At 35.4% G+C, this 15570-nt stretch overlaps 2 protein-coding genes across 4 annotated transcripts in view; both read left to right on the top strand.

Annotated features, from left to right (window-relative positions):
* LOC137387925 (uncharacterized) overlaps positions 1-6083 on the top strand; it is a 77994-nt gene extending 71911 nt beyond the window's left edge. The window contains exons 21-25 of the mRNA XM_068074441.1: positions 1567-1753; positions 2195-2386; positions 3804-4094; positions 5083-5261; positions 5686-6083. Coding sequence (XP_067930542.1) covers positions 1567-1753; positions 2195-2386; positions 3804-4094; positions 5083-5261; positions 5686-5691 — 855 coding nt within the window. The 3' untranslated portion in view covers positions 5692-6083. The remainder of the gene's footprint in view (positions 1-1566; positions 1754-2194; positions 2387-3803; positions 4095-5082; positions 5262-5685) is intronic.
* A 926-nt stretch (positions 6084-7009) lies between these two features.
* The window catches only part of LOC137386749 (uncharacterized), a 29568-nt gene continuing 21007 nt past the window's right edge, over positions 7010-15570 (top strand). Inside the window, exons 1-3 of one of the 3 annotated variants that reach the window (XM_068072875.1) lie at positions 7010-7091; positions 12127-12415; positions 14323-14553. In XM_068072875.1, coding sequence (XP_067928976.1) covers positions 12155-12415; positions 14323-14553 — 492 coding nt within the window. In that variant the 5' untranslated portion in view covers positions 7010-7091; positions 12127-12154. Of the gene's footprint in view, positions 7092-7298; positions 7387-12126; positions 12416-14322; positions 14554-15570 lie in introns of those variants that run through there. The other 2 variants (XM_068072876.1, XM_068072877.1) reach the window with 2 other exon arrangements.

Here is a 15570-nt window from a genome sequence, read left to right as displayed (position 1 = left end):
TTTAACAGTAAAACGCTTTGATTGCCAATTAAAACTGAAATTTAAAAAGTCAATATACGGTCAATGTTACTGACCTTGAGACAGCTCGAGCATGGTTGTTACACTTATTAATTTGATGTTTATCAACACACAGAATGATGTTATTGATTGAATAAGAAGGTCAGTCTTGTAAGTGCCAACTGATCAACTGATAAATAATGCAACCTACCGCTTCCCAAAATCCATCTTTCAGAATAAACATATAATTTTGGTGATGTCCAATGGCTACCGTAATTGTATTAATATCGGATTTGTTCTGTTGGGTTTTTAGCCTTGTTGGCCAAACTCTAATCCGCTAGTTTTGGCTAATCTAATACGTAACTCGCTGAGATGGTGATTTTCATATCCAGCATCAGCTGTAATCCGGGCCTTCAAGAACTATAAGACATTGATATCAATTGTTTTGAGTAGGATGACAAACAACTGTCATTTTATTCTTCTAGGAAGTTACAACACTCCAGAGTTGAATCTTTTTAGCGGGTAAAAGATAGTAACATAGAAATGTAGCCAGTTGTCTGTAGCTTATCTGTAGCCTTGGCAACATGCTAGGTTCATAAAAAATCTTTTAGTACAAACTATGGCTCAAAATGCATAAGGGATGCCACTCCTGCTTTTGCATATGCCAATATTTAATTTCATTTTGTATAGTCGTGTCAAACGGTTTAGGTGCACTTGCAAGAAATATGCCAGCTTTTCAGCAGCTTTTGAACAAAAAAGCATTCAGAAACTTGTCAAGATTTTAATTTTGGTTTTAATTTTAATTTTTGTTTTCAAGTTGAACAAAAGCAATACACCTTGAAAAAAGTTTAAAACTGATAATAGCAAAGTGAGCCGAACTTAAACACAACAACATTTTGAGTGCTGTTGTGGTTATTAGGAAATCAGTGGTGTGCCAACCATTATGGAAACAATCTATTTACCTAACATAAACCTATAGTTTGATTAGATTTATGTCTATTCTTCTGCCAGTTTATCAACAATGAATATTTATGGCACAGTAGTCTTAGACAAGTTAATTAGTAACGGTACAATATAATTCTCACTGATCTTTTGGGAGTGCCTAGACTTCTATTTTACCTGCCAAGTTTTAGTAACCATTTTTGGAACATTTGTAAACCATCTCGAGTGTAACAAGAAATATATAGCATAATATCAATGAAGTATAATATAACATAATACTAAAATAATTTATTAAGATCCGTTATAATATGGTATATATTACCATAATGTGACGTAACGTAAGGAAGCAATGTAATGTAGTAGGCCTACATTATAATACAGTATAGCGTATTGTCATGAATTATGTATATATAAATCATTAATATAAATATACCACATACAAATATATATTCTTTATAATGCATTATATGTTATACCATGCTATATATTTTATAATATATTATAAAATTCTATATAACATAATGTAGGATAGTATAATATGATAAATGTACTATAGTAGAATATATCATGATGAAATACCGTATAATATTGCCTAACATACAATATTATAATACAATATGTCTGCAGGAATGCGATGTGAACCTACAAGAACAAGGCACTCTCTTGCTGCAAGAAGAATTCACAGTTCAGAAAAGTCGGCACAAGGCAGCGAAAAGACATCTCTTCCTCTTTGATGACCTGTTAGTGTTCGCTAAGGCAAAGAAAGTAGCAGTCGGTCAAGATGTGTACATCTACAAAAGCAGCCTCAAGGTTGGTTGAGTCTGGTAAAGAGAATATAAAGTGATAACAATCTGAGCCGTGCTATCAAAACTGCAGCTTCCTGATTTTATACCAGCCTAATTTAAGCAGCAGCGAGGTCACTCTAGCCTATTAAAACACTTCCTCATTGTGACATCGTTGGATTCGTTTGCAACAGAACATTAGCTAGTAAATTGTTTTGCGGCTGAAGTTTTGGCAAATCCATAGAATGAAAACATGTTTCGAGTCTGGAACAATTATATAGATTAATGATTCTATGGTAAATTTTTTCATAAGGTGTCATTGACTAACAACTTCTCCCTAATACTGACCTTACCTATTTATTCTTGTTCATAGACTGCTGACTTAGGGCTCACCGAAAATGTTGGAGGAAGTGGAACCAAACTCCAGATTTGGTTTCGGAAGCGCTCGAGAGTTAATTGGACATTACAAGCAGCGAATGCCCAGATTAAAAATAAGTGGGTTGCCACATTTGAGAAAATTCTTTGGACTCAGGCTATCAAGAATAGAGAAAGCAGGCTAACTGAGCTCTCTTCAATGGGAATTGGACATAAACCAAGTTTGGATCTCAAACCAAGTGAAGACAATATCAGTGCTAGGACAATCAACACAGACCTAATACCAAAAGGTTAGCAGTTGTCTTCTCCATAAATGTGCATTTTGCGAGCAGTTAAACCCCCAATCAGAAAACATTAGGAATGTAAGGTGATGAGCTCAATACATAAAGATTAGCTATTTGTTTGACAGAAGCTCATAGATTTCTAATTCACAATGTAACTAATTCGTCGTTATCTTTACCAAACCAGCCTGTAAGCTAGCATGTCTGTTCATTTCTTACTAGTCGAGACCCAGCATACGAGGTAGGACAACTCTACACCTTTGGCATCAATTATTTGCTGTGTTCCACCACCTGGTTTACAACTGGTTGTTATTTTGTTGGTTTGTTGCACTGCTCAGCTGGTTAATAAATACAAGTAGATATGGTCTCGTAGCAGAAGAGTTTCAAGTATTCATTGTATATTCTGCACCTTTTTACCTTTGCTTTGCATCGCTTTAAAACAGCTATTATTTGCTATCAGATCACTTTGTTGATTAGCGATCTAACCTCCTGTGCAGAAGCACTCAAGTTGCAAATATTTTCCTATGTATAAGTGAAGAAGTTGGATAAATTGTTGGTAATGATGACCAAAACTGAAAAAATATTTTTTTTACATTTATATTAACAATGCTTTACATACTGTACTCATATATAGTCTATGCTCTATGGTATAGCTTTTGTACGTTTCATGACAGCAAGGATTTAGTTTTGCTCGGTATTCATACAGGTGCAAGTAAAATAGTTTATGTAAAAATACGCCCAATGTTCATGTTGTATTATTATTATTGATTAGTTATATTATTAGCTAAATAGCTGAGTTGATTGCAGTTACATCATTCTTTTAGAATTAAAAATCTTTTTCTTTCAAGGATTTTTTAAGAAAAGCACAGATTTTTCTATTAACCAACATGAATGGTAAAATGTACAAGCTTTGTCCAGCTGATATATAAACAGGAAATTGTTATTTATGCCCTTTGTAAATTGTGATATGAGCATCTTCATGCACCAATGTTTGGATATATGGAACATTTATAATCAACTTTTCCAATTCATTGTAATATCCTGCATCAAAATAATATCTCACATTTATATTTTTTATGGAAGTGAAGTATGATACTTTTCGCCATTCAGTTTGAGTACGTATGTGAGGCTAAATATGTAAATGTAAATATATAATTTTTATCATTAAAACTGACAACTTAGACATGTAATTTTGACATCAAAAATTACCTCAGATGACTTAGTTTTAAAGGTTTATAAAGATCTTTGAAATCTGATGAGAAGCTCAAGAACAAAGCAAAAGAGCAGCAACATTAATACGCTAAAGGAAACGATGATAAAAACTCAACTCAGCTCTTTTGTGTTATTAAAGTACCTGTTTGTGAATGTCATCAGTGGTTGTCAATGTCTTGTTGATTTTCACTTTAAATGACATATTTTGTTGCAGCCAATCAGAGGAAGTTCATGCAAGGGTCTGGAGAGTGTGAAACTCGCTCAATAAAATCTCCTCTTAGTCAAAAACCTTCCAATACAAACAGCTGTGAATCAACTTCTTCCGAGGGCTCAAGTCACCTTCCCAACAAACTAACAGCTTTCGCACCTACAACTAGGAGCTTTCCATTTGGCCACAGTTCTTCAGCATCTAGTCTGAGCAGCCATTCTACCTCCAATAACACAACTTCCCGACACTCGGATGGTGTATCCGTTTCAGCCCTGCATCTGGTATCCCCTACAAGTGGTGAGTTGAGTGAAACACTAAGAAACTACAAAGAATTGTTGTAGCCTACCGCAGTCAAACCTCTACAAATGAATAATAATTCTGGAATCTGTTTTGTATGCCCGAATGCCATAGTTTGTATAAAATATCCTTATACCCCGTAATTTTGTTGATTCCTTTCACGACCCACAAAAGCTATTAGAACCCCTTAATAAATACAATACAAAAATAATAATTAATAAAAATAATAACAAAATCAAAACAAATGCATTTTATAAATATAGGTACAAAATTAAGTTAAAAAAAGATAATTTATGAAAAGAGAAGTAGCTAGACAATGCAAGAGACTGGCAGTGCGTAGGTAGAGGTATATACACTAGCTTAGGCTATAAAATGCGTAGGTAGAGGTATATACACTAACTTAGGCTATAAAATGCGTAGGTAGAGGTATATACACTAACTTAGGCTATAAAATGCGTAGGTAGAGGTATATACACTAACTTAGGCTATAAAATGCGTAGGTAGAGGTATATACACTAGCTTAGGCTATAAAATGCATAGGTAGAGGTATATACACTAACTTAGGCTATAAAATGCGTAGGTAGAGGTATATACACTAACTTAGGCTATAAAATGCATAGGTAGAGGTATATACACTAGCTTAGGCTATAAAATGCGTAGGTAGAGGTATATACACTAACTTAGGCTATAAAATGCGTAGGTAGAGGTATATACACTAACTTAGGCTATAAAAACTTTAAAGAAACTTAATTATTTGTTTATTTTCTTCTATGCATAACATCTTTTACATTTTCTTTTCAATTTTTAGCAATATTTGTCCTATTAATCACGGAGCTGTGATGTTTTGTGAAACTTTGAACGCCGTATGATGAAAATTAATTTGAGTGTGGGCACAATTTCTGCCTCAGATGTCGGATCTCACGTCTAAAATGTTAATGAAATGTGTTATATGTAAATGTTTGATTATTTTATTTATTTCCTGTTACAGAATTAGTTAGTGCACCTAAAGTTGTCTCTATGACAAGCCCCAGCAACTCACCACGACTAGAAAAGAAAAAAGACAACACCTCACCTCCCAAAAGTACCCCCTCAAGTAGCAAAAGAAATGCCACATCAGCTCATGTACTTACATTACTAGAGGAACCGACGAGTCTCTATGAATCAAAGGTAAATTGGATATTTCATGTCTAACAAAGCAGCAGATATGGTAGTTAACAGCCCAGCAGTAAATAATGTAGAGAACAGTGAATTGAGTCTTCAAGATATGAGCTTATAATCTTTCCAGAATGAAACTGAACACGGCTTCACTTAATTGCTTCAAAGTTTCCATTTGACCTTAAAAAGAAATGTGTGAATTATGTCAAACTTGGAACTGTCTTCCTCTTGGAACAATATTGCAACTTTACAAAATAAATAGTGAATGCTGTAGTTTAGCGATAAAAGGAAAAAAATTGCAGTACTCAACATGTTTTCAATATTATTTTCATAGCATACTATAATTATAGGAGGTCAACTGCAAAGTCTTTGATATTGCTAATAAAAAACAACTGAACTGAAGGCTGTTTTGTCAACTATATTACATATTTTGCAGGTATAGAAGCTGAACAATCGACATGAAGGAGCAAGTGAATGTGTCAGAGCTGCCATGGAGCGCATGTAGTCTAATAACGCCGCACCTGTTCTTAGACAAACACTGTACACAAATACTTTTTCATGAGCCAATGTATTTATTGTGATATTTTATCAATTGTAAATTGCAGATGGTAATATATTTTAACAGTTTATAATAATTGAGACGCAATGCAATAACGTGTATATTTAAGTTGTAATTTTTCTGTTTTTGTTAGCAAAGCTGTAAATTATTGTTATATTTTTATATTGAAATTAGTGTACTTCTATTTTTATAGTGAAGGTAATATACCGCTGAGCATAATGGTTGCCAAGCTGCTTATTTGGGAAACACAATCATGATAAATGTATTATAAATGTGAAAACTTTACACGATACAATCCATTGATGTTACGTGTCAGCCGAGGCTATATTTTATTAAACTAGCAGTTTGTCAGTTATTCCAAAGCTAGTCGTTTTTAGTGAATTAGAATTATAGTATTGCGCGTGAAGCTAACACAGTATCAACATGAACCACAAACTTGAAAAGATTACGCGATTAGTTGCTTTACGAAAAGCTACCAAGTACAAACAGCAACTAACATGAAAAAATACATACTAACTCCAGCTGAATTTAAACTTTTCCTGGCCAAAGAAGATTTTGATAAACGCATTATCACATCAATTGCCAGCATTGGCCATCTAAAACTTGCAATGGAAGATAAAGTAGTCATGATAGGAAGGGTAAATCTCATTTGCCTTTTTTGCATTTGATGTGACCTCCATATCCTGGTCTATGAATTGAAAAGTGATTAAAGTAAAATTAACATTTACATGAATTGTTTAAAGTTTGTTCTGTTAGACACAACATTATTATCGATGTCTAAGAGCCAGTTTAGAGAAATCTCCTCATGCAATACTTATACAGTCATCATTACTCAGTTCAGCATGTTCCAAATTTTTGGCGCATATAGCTTTTTAGTTTATGGTGTAATCTAGAAATAAAACTGTATGAGAACATAATATCTGATTGAAAAGTATATTCTTTTTAGCTAGAATGCTAACAATTTCTTTTACATCCACTACAAGTTGATTGGCAGAGCCACTGATATGTGCCAATACAAAGAAGCACTTTGTAAATTTCGAGTTGTTTTTATCCAAAACAACGTTTTTTTCATTACTTTGAACTAAATTATTTTAAAATTATAATTTTTATTTTAAAAACAAACTTTCATTTGTTAAAAATGCGTTACATGTATTTACAGACATCGTTCATAAAAGCATACGTAATCGTATGCTTATAGATCGGTACCTTTTAACAGATATCGCGCTTCCTGCTCCGGTTAGCCGCTTTTTCATTTAGTATAATAAACCATTATCTAAATTCAGGTAGACCCACTCATTTATCAATTAAGCATACAAAAATGTTGTTTTAACTCTAGAAAGATTAAAACGTAATTGTTGTTGCATTTATTTAAACATGTGTTCTATTTTATGACAATAGTGTTTTTCGTTTATCTGTGATGTTAAACGGAATAATTTAATTCGACAGTAAAGCCGACAGCATTTTAATGCTGTCGGCCTTACCATTGCAGTATCACTAGCATGTAAACTATATTAGTAGTATCACTATTATATCTTACACGGTAGTTACATGACTTTGTTTATATGGCACTTTTTAAAGGTTAGCTTTTTAACTTATCTTTTGTATGATTTGTTTAGCGAAGACCTGCTGTAAAAAGCCCAAACTGGTGTTCTAAGAATTATGATATCAGACGACATGCACTGCAGATAACCAACTGCTATAATGTCACACCCATACCTGCCAATTTTCACGCATTGGGCGTGAGACTCACGCAATCACCCCAAAGAAAAAATGAAAATGCGTGAGATTTTTGCCCCAATTTCCACAATTTTATATATACTATCATTGATACATCAACTGCCCCAAAACCGAATCTCACGTATTGTCCCACTCTTGGGTTGGCAGGTCTGTTCACATCTGTGCAATGCTAATAATCATAACGACAATTGTATTAAAGCAAGCCATTGTAAATCGTGAAGGTTCATGATTATGGTAAAAATTCATTAAAAATCCAATTTTCAACGATTTATGCAGGGCGTAAACGAAAGTTTAATACATATTGATATTTGTAGCAAACGTATGTGCTTACGAATGATAAACTTCTGTAATTTTTGTTGGTATAGAATGCGGTGATTGGCGCTTGCTGAACGTGCATGCAAACACAGATGCATTCGTTTTGTCAAAATTCGCATTGCAGTAAATAATTGTGTTAGTATTATTGCAATGTTTTTTTTATCTTTAGCCTAATTGTAGTCATCTTATAGATTAGTCATGGGGATTGTTCGAATCTATTAAGCAAGCTAATTTTAACACTCTTATTGCTTCATGATGTAAACTGCAATGTCAAAAATGGTGCGCTTTTGAAACAGAGATTTTGGTGACAGGTCTATGTTCCACAGGCACTGTTCTGCAAGGCCCTATGTTCCGCACTTTTCCGCAAAATCGAGTGAGATAGATCAAAAGGACTGACAACTTCTAAAACAGATGCAGTTATTACATGTAGACTAAAACCTTTGTTACAAAAACAAGCTGTTGGGAGTACAAACCGTTCTGCTTCACTTGAAAGAAAATTAATTATGATAATATTTATAATACTATTGAGTGAAGAACACAGGCCCCCGTAATTAGATTTATATTATAATACAGTGAGGAACAGAAGCCTTCATGATTATGTTTGTAATAGGCCTACTAGCTGTGCTACCCGGCAATGCCCGGGTAATAAAAAAGGGTTTGGGCAGAAAATTGATTTGAATTTAACATATAACATCATTTGCCGTTCTAAATTTCAAACTACATATCATGAGAGAAGTGTTTTGTGTAGTTGAAATAAATTAAGAGAGGAATAAAAACAACCGTAAAGGTTTTCAAACTACTGTAAATTTAAAAATTTTATAACTTTCAGTGACATATATCTTTTAATAATGTACAGAGGAACCTCGGTTCTCGAGCAGAATCCGTTCCAGAAGGTTGTTCAAAAACCGAGTTCTTCGAGATGTGAAACAATTTTGCCCATTAGAATAAATGTATGTAAATTTTAATCCATTCCAAGGCGAGAAAACAATGTTGGTAAAGTATTTTACATTTTACACCATAAACTGTATTGTATACTGCATACTATAAATAAAAACTGGTAGATATAGATCGTGTTTAATTTTAATAAAAGGTTTTCTATTTATGATAATGGAAAAAGAAAACAAAAGTGAACGTTTTATATGTTTTGCTCTTAAAACACCAAAAACGTTAAAGATTAAGATACAATAACAGAAATTGATAATGAAACAGCAAAAAAATGTGACAGATCAGTTACACCAAAAATCGTAGGAAAAAGAAAATATGAACAGCAATGGCACCTTTACTTCACATCTTTGAAGGAGAATCTTCCAAAATAATTCAGGGTAATTCGACTGGAGGGGTTATCTCCTTAGCAAATCTCTTCAGTAGAGGAGACATCGATGGTTCCTCCCTTTTTTTAAAGAATTAATTAAGTGTAAATTGCTTCTCCGTTTGTTAATGAATGTTTCCATACTGTTTCCGGAGCTGTTCCAATGCCAATGTGCATGCTCCGGTTTGGTCGAGAACCGAATTTATGTTCGAGATCCGAGATGAAGAAATCTCAAAATCTTTGGTCGAAAACCGTGTTGGTCGAGAACCGAAGCGTTCGAGAACCGAGGTTCCGCTGTATATAATCAGTACACAAACGCCAAAGTTTAGGTTGGAGATAAATTATTGTCGATATTGACATTATCGATATTGCCGAATAAATTAGCCCTAACAGAAAAAAACGAAGAAGCATCGTGTTGCATAAACTTAGATCCCAAAATAGTTCTTAATAGAGCCATCATAGTTATATATATATTTCTTTAAGTATCTGTACATGTATGTGTGTCCCTCTAGCTATAGCTATTGGAATAAAAAATCCGTACCGAAAAAGATTTGACCTTGGACCCTACTGTTCGCCAATTCGCAGCCATACTAATTAGTCCACAGAAATTGATTTCGACGCTAGCCGATATATGTCGCTATATGAGAGCAAATACCCAACGGTTGTGCATACTACGCAGGGTGATTGCGTAGCGTGAGACGAATAGCTCTCATTAGTAAGCTTACTGAAATTTTCCATTGGCAATGTGCTAGGCTAATAGCAAGTGGCAGGCAACTTTCATTACTTTACTTCTCATGGTTTATAAGCTGATTTCCAATACCCGGGCAGCGTCGGGTAGCACAGCTACTTTATAATATACTTGAGTGAGAAACATGGTCTTCAGGATTCCTTTTATATTACTAGGCTCTAATGTTGATGTCTATATTATTATCTAGTGAGGAATTTAAGCCCAAGCAAGTATATTATACAATATTCAGTGAGAAGCATAGGCCCTCATGATTATATTTGTAATATTATTGGGTGAGGAACATACCCTACTGAGTGCATTGCGAAATATTAAGTGAGGAACATAAGTCCTTGCGAGCATACTGTGCAATATCGAGTGAGGAACATGGGCCTTTATGGTTTTATTTGTATTATTAATTAGTGAGGAAGATATGCTTTTATAATTTATATTTGATCAGAATCAGCGAGTAATATCTAAGGTTTTTGATTATATTTACAATATCATTTAATTAGAGAAATAGGCTTTTATTTTTCATGGTTATAATATCACTGTATTCCTACATGAACTTATTTATTATATTTTTGCATGAGTAGCATCAGCAGAGGTAATGTGCCATGGCGAATCTTCTGCCACTTTACATCCACAATGTCTAGACAGCAGTAAATTTACTGATTGAGCTGTAGCCATTTGCGGAACATATGGTCATGCAGAACACAGGGCCTTGCGGAACATAGGGCTTTCTCCAACATTTTTCGTGTCTCAAAATTTTGTGTAGTTCTGGGTAATTCTGTAATTTCAACCTCGCATTATTCCCATCGCATATACACCAGCTAAATTTGCCATGGAGGTTTTTATTACAAAATTATACTTGTTTTGGCTTTTATGATTAGGTGAGCAACAACAATCTACATGTAGCTTTTGGAACCCTTGAATGTACAAATTTTACGTTGAGAATTATTACCTACCTATTATTACCTAGTTGTTTAGTAATGTGATCAGTAAATTTTATTTATGAGCTGTCTCATCGAGCAGTAGCGTCGGAGTGAGAAAAAAGCAAACAGAATGGCTGACTTCCTTTACTATACTATTGTGAGCATAACTCACAATACATACATGCATATATAATACAAGGTGACAACTATTAACAACCTAAAAATTATTTCAACAGTCCTTAGTAGCTAGGTTTTTAAAAACACACTAAACAATAAATATGTCAAAACATGTATGGAGCTATCATACGAAAGACTACCTAGACAGCTCATTAGGTTAACCTATGCCCTTTAACGATACCGTTTAATAAATCTGGATCAATAGAGGGGTTTCGTAAATATGTCAGCAACCATATCACAAGTTGGTCTGTTCACAGTTTTGATATGTTATGTCTGTGCTTCCTCATGCACGAATTGGTCTCTCATATCCATATACTCACTTCACTTTATTGTAGTAGTGTTGTTCACTATGCATGTACGCTAGAGTTAGCGACGTACAATCTTGCTATGCTATATTTTTGTATAGCTGCCTAAACCAGACAGCCTCTCGAGCTGCATCAAACACTGCATTTGATACCATGATAACAATGCGTCGCTTGCACAGCCAGAGCACCAGACCTCTGATATATACGAATACAACACCAAACTTGTAGTGACGAGTGTCACTCCGAGTGCCTACTGTGAAAATGGTACTACCCAAGTAGCGCAGTACCATTTTCACAGTAGTTAGATGGGTGTGAGCTGGAGTAACTGTGAATTGACTGAGAGCTCTGCTTTTCTCAATGTTGTTGGAGCGGTATTAGGGCAATACTTGTCACTTGTCAATACTACTCACTTGTCAATACTTGTCACTTGTCAATACTTGCATTTTCACAGTAGTTAGATGATTGTGAGTTGGAGTAGCTGTGAATTGACTGAAGGCTCTGCTTTTCACAATGTTGTTGGAGCTGTATTAGGGCAATACTTGTCACTTGTCAATACTGCTCACTTGTCAATACTTGTCACTTGTCAATACTTGCATTTTCAGTAGTTAGATGATTGTGAGTTGGAGTAGCTGTGAATTGACTGAAGGCTCTGCTTTTCTCAATGTTTTTGGAGCTGCATTAGGGCAATACTTGTCACTTGTCAATACTTGTCACTTATTGTTGATTGCTTATTTTATTAAATTTGTTAATCTTTGTTACTACTCTATGTTGCGGATCTTAGGTGTTGATTGTGAGATTATTTTATATAATTTGTAGCTGATGAAACTCAGACAGATGTTACAGCATGCTGTGTGTCGCTAGATTGGTAATTCGACCCATCATTCGACAATCTCACCATGACTTTAGTGAATTCAAAAACTACCGACACCTACATCGTATGACTAGTTCCCTTTTTCAACACAAGCAACAGCCTATCAGCAGTCAGCTGTTGATTTCTCTGCCTCCGCATGTAGATGCGTCTGACAAGGATAACAAGTTGATTCTGCAGCAACTGACTGCCTGGTCGGCTGCCAGCATCGGACAGTCTGACAATGCTATAGCTACGGTGAGTTGCTCGCAAGCAATGTGCAAAGATGACTTATACCCGCCACATTTGGCCTATTCACATGAGCAGAGAGATTTTTTATTACATAAAATTGAAGTTTACATTAGATTGCAATTAAAATAGCAAAAGAAAAGTTGTTCTCAAAACCTCCTCGGATGATGTGGTTAATGTATCGTTAAAAATTCTATTTGATCTGATGTTATTGAAACTAGTATGCTGGCAGTGCCGAGAGGGTTTATGCATCATGTGTAATAACTATGCGCACAATTGTTCTTAGATTTGGAAAGGTGATCGAGTGGCGCAGTGTGTTTGACTTGTAATCCAAACATCCTTCGTTTTTTCGTGAATTAGTTTTATCGTTGTCGGCCATCTTTATAGACAATTTTATCGTTGAAAACACGAAGCTTTTGCAATAAATGTTTGAAAACGATGCTTTTGTTTGCACTTTTTTATAGTATCAAAACAACACCAAAAAGTACTATTAAATAAAAGAAAAACGATCGTTTTCTACAAATATGGTGGCTTTTTCGTTAACGAGCGCATGTGCAGACGGCTTGATGACGTAAAAAAAACAATGGATTAGACTTCGATTCCCATTCGAGGCAATCATTTTCTTAACGCTTAAATTAAGCCTGGTTCTCATATACGTCGCAAAGCACCGGCGACAGCACGGCGGGCTATTAGCGGTGAAATGGGAACCTACGAGCCGGGTACCACTGGTAGTCGACGGCGATCACGCAATAGTTTAGTGCTGTTCAAATTTCGCAAAAGGCCGCAGGCAAAACCTTCCTGAAATTCACTGTACGAGTGAAGGTCACCATTATAGAAACGGCATGGCAAGCGAACATTTTATTTGATTACGCGATTATGTTTAGCGATGCAGCTTTTGTGTAAACAGATGCCGCCTAGCATCGCAAGCGTTTTGCTGCGCAAGTTACCGCCGGAGTCTCGCAATCGATATGGGAACCAGGCTTTAGTGTGTCTTTGGATGGACACGGCTCTTATTATAGTAAAGACTAGCTGTGTTACCCAGCGTTGCCCGGGTATTAACAATCAGCTTATAAACAATGAGAGATAATGAGAGTTGCCTGCCACTTGTTATTAGCCTGGCACATTGCCAATGGATATTTTGAGTGAGCTTACTAATAAGAGCTACGGCTTCTCATGACTTTGCGTCGTGACCGAAAGCGTAGTGTATTTACTCCCATATAGCGACATGTATCAATCACCTAATGAATCCATCAAGCTCGCAGGGTTAAATTGGCAAGGGGGGACTGGTGAATGGGAGTTTCCGAGATGATATCTTCTGCGGTACGAATTCTTTATTCCAGGACATTCATAGCTGTAGCTGGACATTGACAAACTTTGAGAAATATATATATGGAAAATTGCCTGTATGCTGCTATTCATGGTTCGGAGGGATAGTTTCTTGAATCGCTGCTGCGATGAGAAAAAACAGTTGCACAATGTTTCAGGCAGCCTCTCGACTTGTGTTTAAACTGCTAGCTGTGGAAAAAGGTGTAATAGGCAGCATTGGGCAAGCCTTCTAATGAGCTCATCAGAGTGAGTTTTTGCAAAATCATTTTTCATGTCACATTTCAATTGTTCCAGATATTTAGTCTGTCAGCTGGATTTGAATGGAAATATGTAAATATATGCGCTAAAAACCTTCGTGGGCTGCTAAATCTTCAACTCTGAGTAGCTTGTTTGAGAACAGCGAAAGCAGACAACTGTTCATCTAGATGGTTTCTAATGTATTATTAATGTTCATTATTATTATGAAATATTACTTGTTTGTGTTTTTTATTATTTTGTTCACTCATTCCTATTACCAAATCTTCAACATATTTTTGACTGTAAGATTTGTGATTAGGGCTTTCCTATTAGCTGCACACATTTCACTGCAGATGTTTGAGGAACTGTTAGAATCAATCGATCAAAAGCGCCCAGCGAATGGATATCTCAATGGAGTGTTTTACATCATCGTACTCAGCCATGTTCAGAACTTGGACTCCAGTTACATCAGAGACATCATGTGCAACTACCTCAACCGACAGCCATACAGCGCGCTTGGCAGCATCTATCACTACGCTGTTCGAGAGGACATAGAGTGGCTGAAGCGGGCTACCCAGGAGAAGGTGAGCGCAAGGTTTGCTATTTATAGAGGAATTATTTGCCACTCCCTAGTTTGTATCGTAGTAGAAGACAACTTCGTTTAGAAATGAATTGTCGTCCTACAGGTTTTCCTAGCTACAATTTTGTTGCAACTGAGGCAGAGTTGTTGCCCTTTTAAATTTGTGGTTACACCAAATTTATGTAGATTTTATCAAAAAGTATAGAAGTTCTTCTTTCATTTGAGATTGTCTTTTACATCTGAGATGATGTGACTGCCAGGGCGTACCAACTTTAAAATTGACAAAACTTGATTGCAGTTGAAACGCTCAGCTGCAAGTAAAAATGCGATTACGACATCTATAGTTGCACTTCGGCAAAGAGAATGACAGAATAGAGACACGTAACGCTGCAACTTAACGCAGTAGCCGATATCAATAATGAGAGAGAGGCAGCCGCGATACTAGTGACATCATTATGGCACATATTATCTTACCGAGTGTTTTAACTGCAATCAAGTTTTGTTGATTTTAATCTTGAAATATCCTGGCAGTCAGATCGTGTCAAACACCCAAAAACGATCGCAAGTGTAAGAAAACTACCGACTCTTTCTGATAAAATTTACTGTAATTTTATGCAAGTCCATCTTTAAATATCTACGGTTGATGCCACTGTTTACCTGGTACGCATTTACAAAGACTTAGCTGTTTCCTGACGTACACAACAGGTAATCTTGTTAAATTTGCCATAAATTTTGTGCCTTTGTTAGACCCTATATCTTTTGTCTGTGTTCAATTAAATTCACACTTTGGCTCAAAAATTACTTTTTGGAATTATAAAAATATGTTATTAAAGCTAGTTGCGCTGCTAGCTTTTTTAAAGGTGCTTTTTCATTATTCTCTATGATTTGGGAACATAGACCTATTAACTACACTATTACCTAACTATTACAGTAACAACTATATTAACTACTAGTATAGTTAATAGGTCTATGCTTGAGAATAATCGCATGTCTCTGTATTGATATCTAATAATGATTAAGA

The sequence above is a fragment of the Watersipora subatra genome, chromosome 2 (genome assembly GCF_963576615.1).
Source record: "Watersipora subatra chromosome 2, tzWatSuba1.1, whole genome shotgun sequence".
Lineage (NCBI taxonomy): Eukaryota > Metazoa > Bryozoa > Gymnolaemata > Cheilostomatida > Watersiporidae > Watersipora > Watersipora subatra.
Note: the sequence above shows the minus strand (reverse complement) of the source record. Positions and strands in the feature narration are given on the sequence as shown.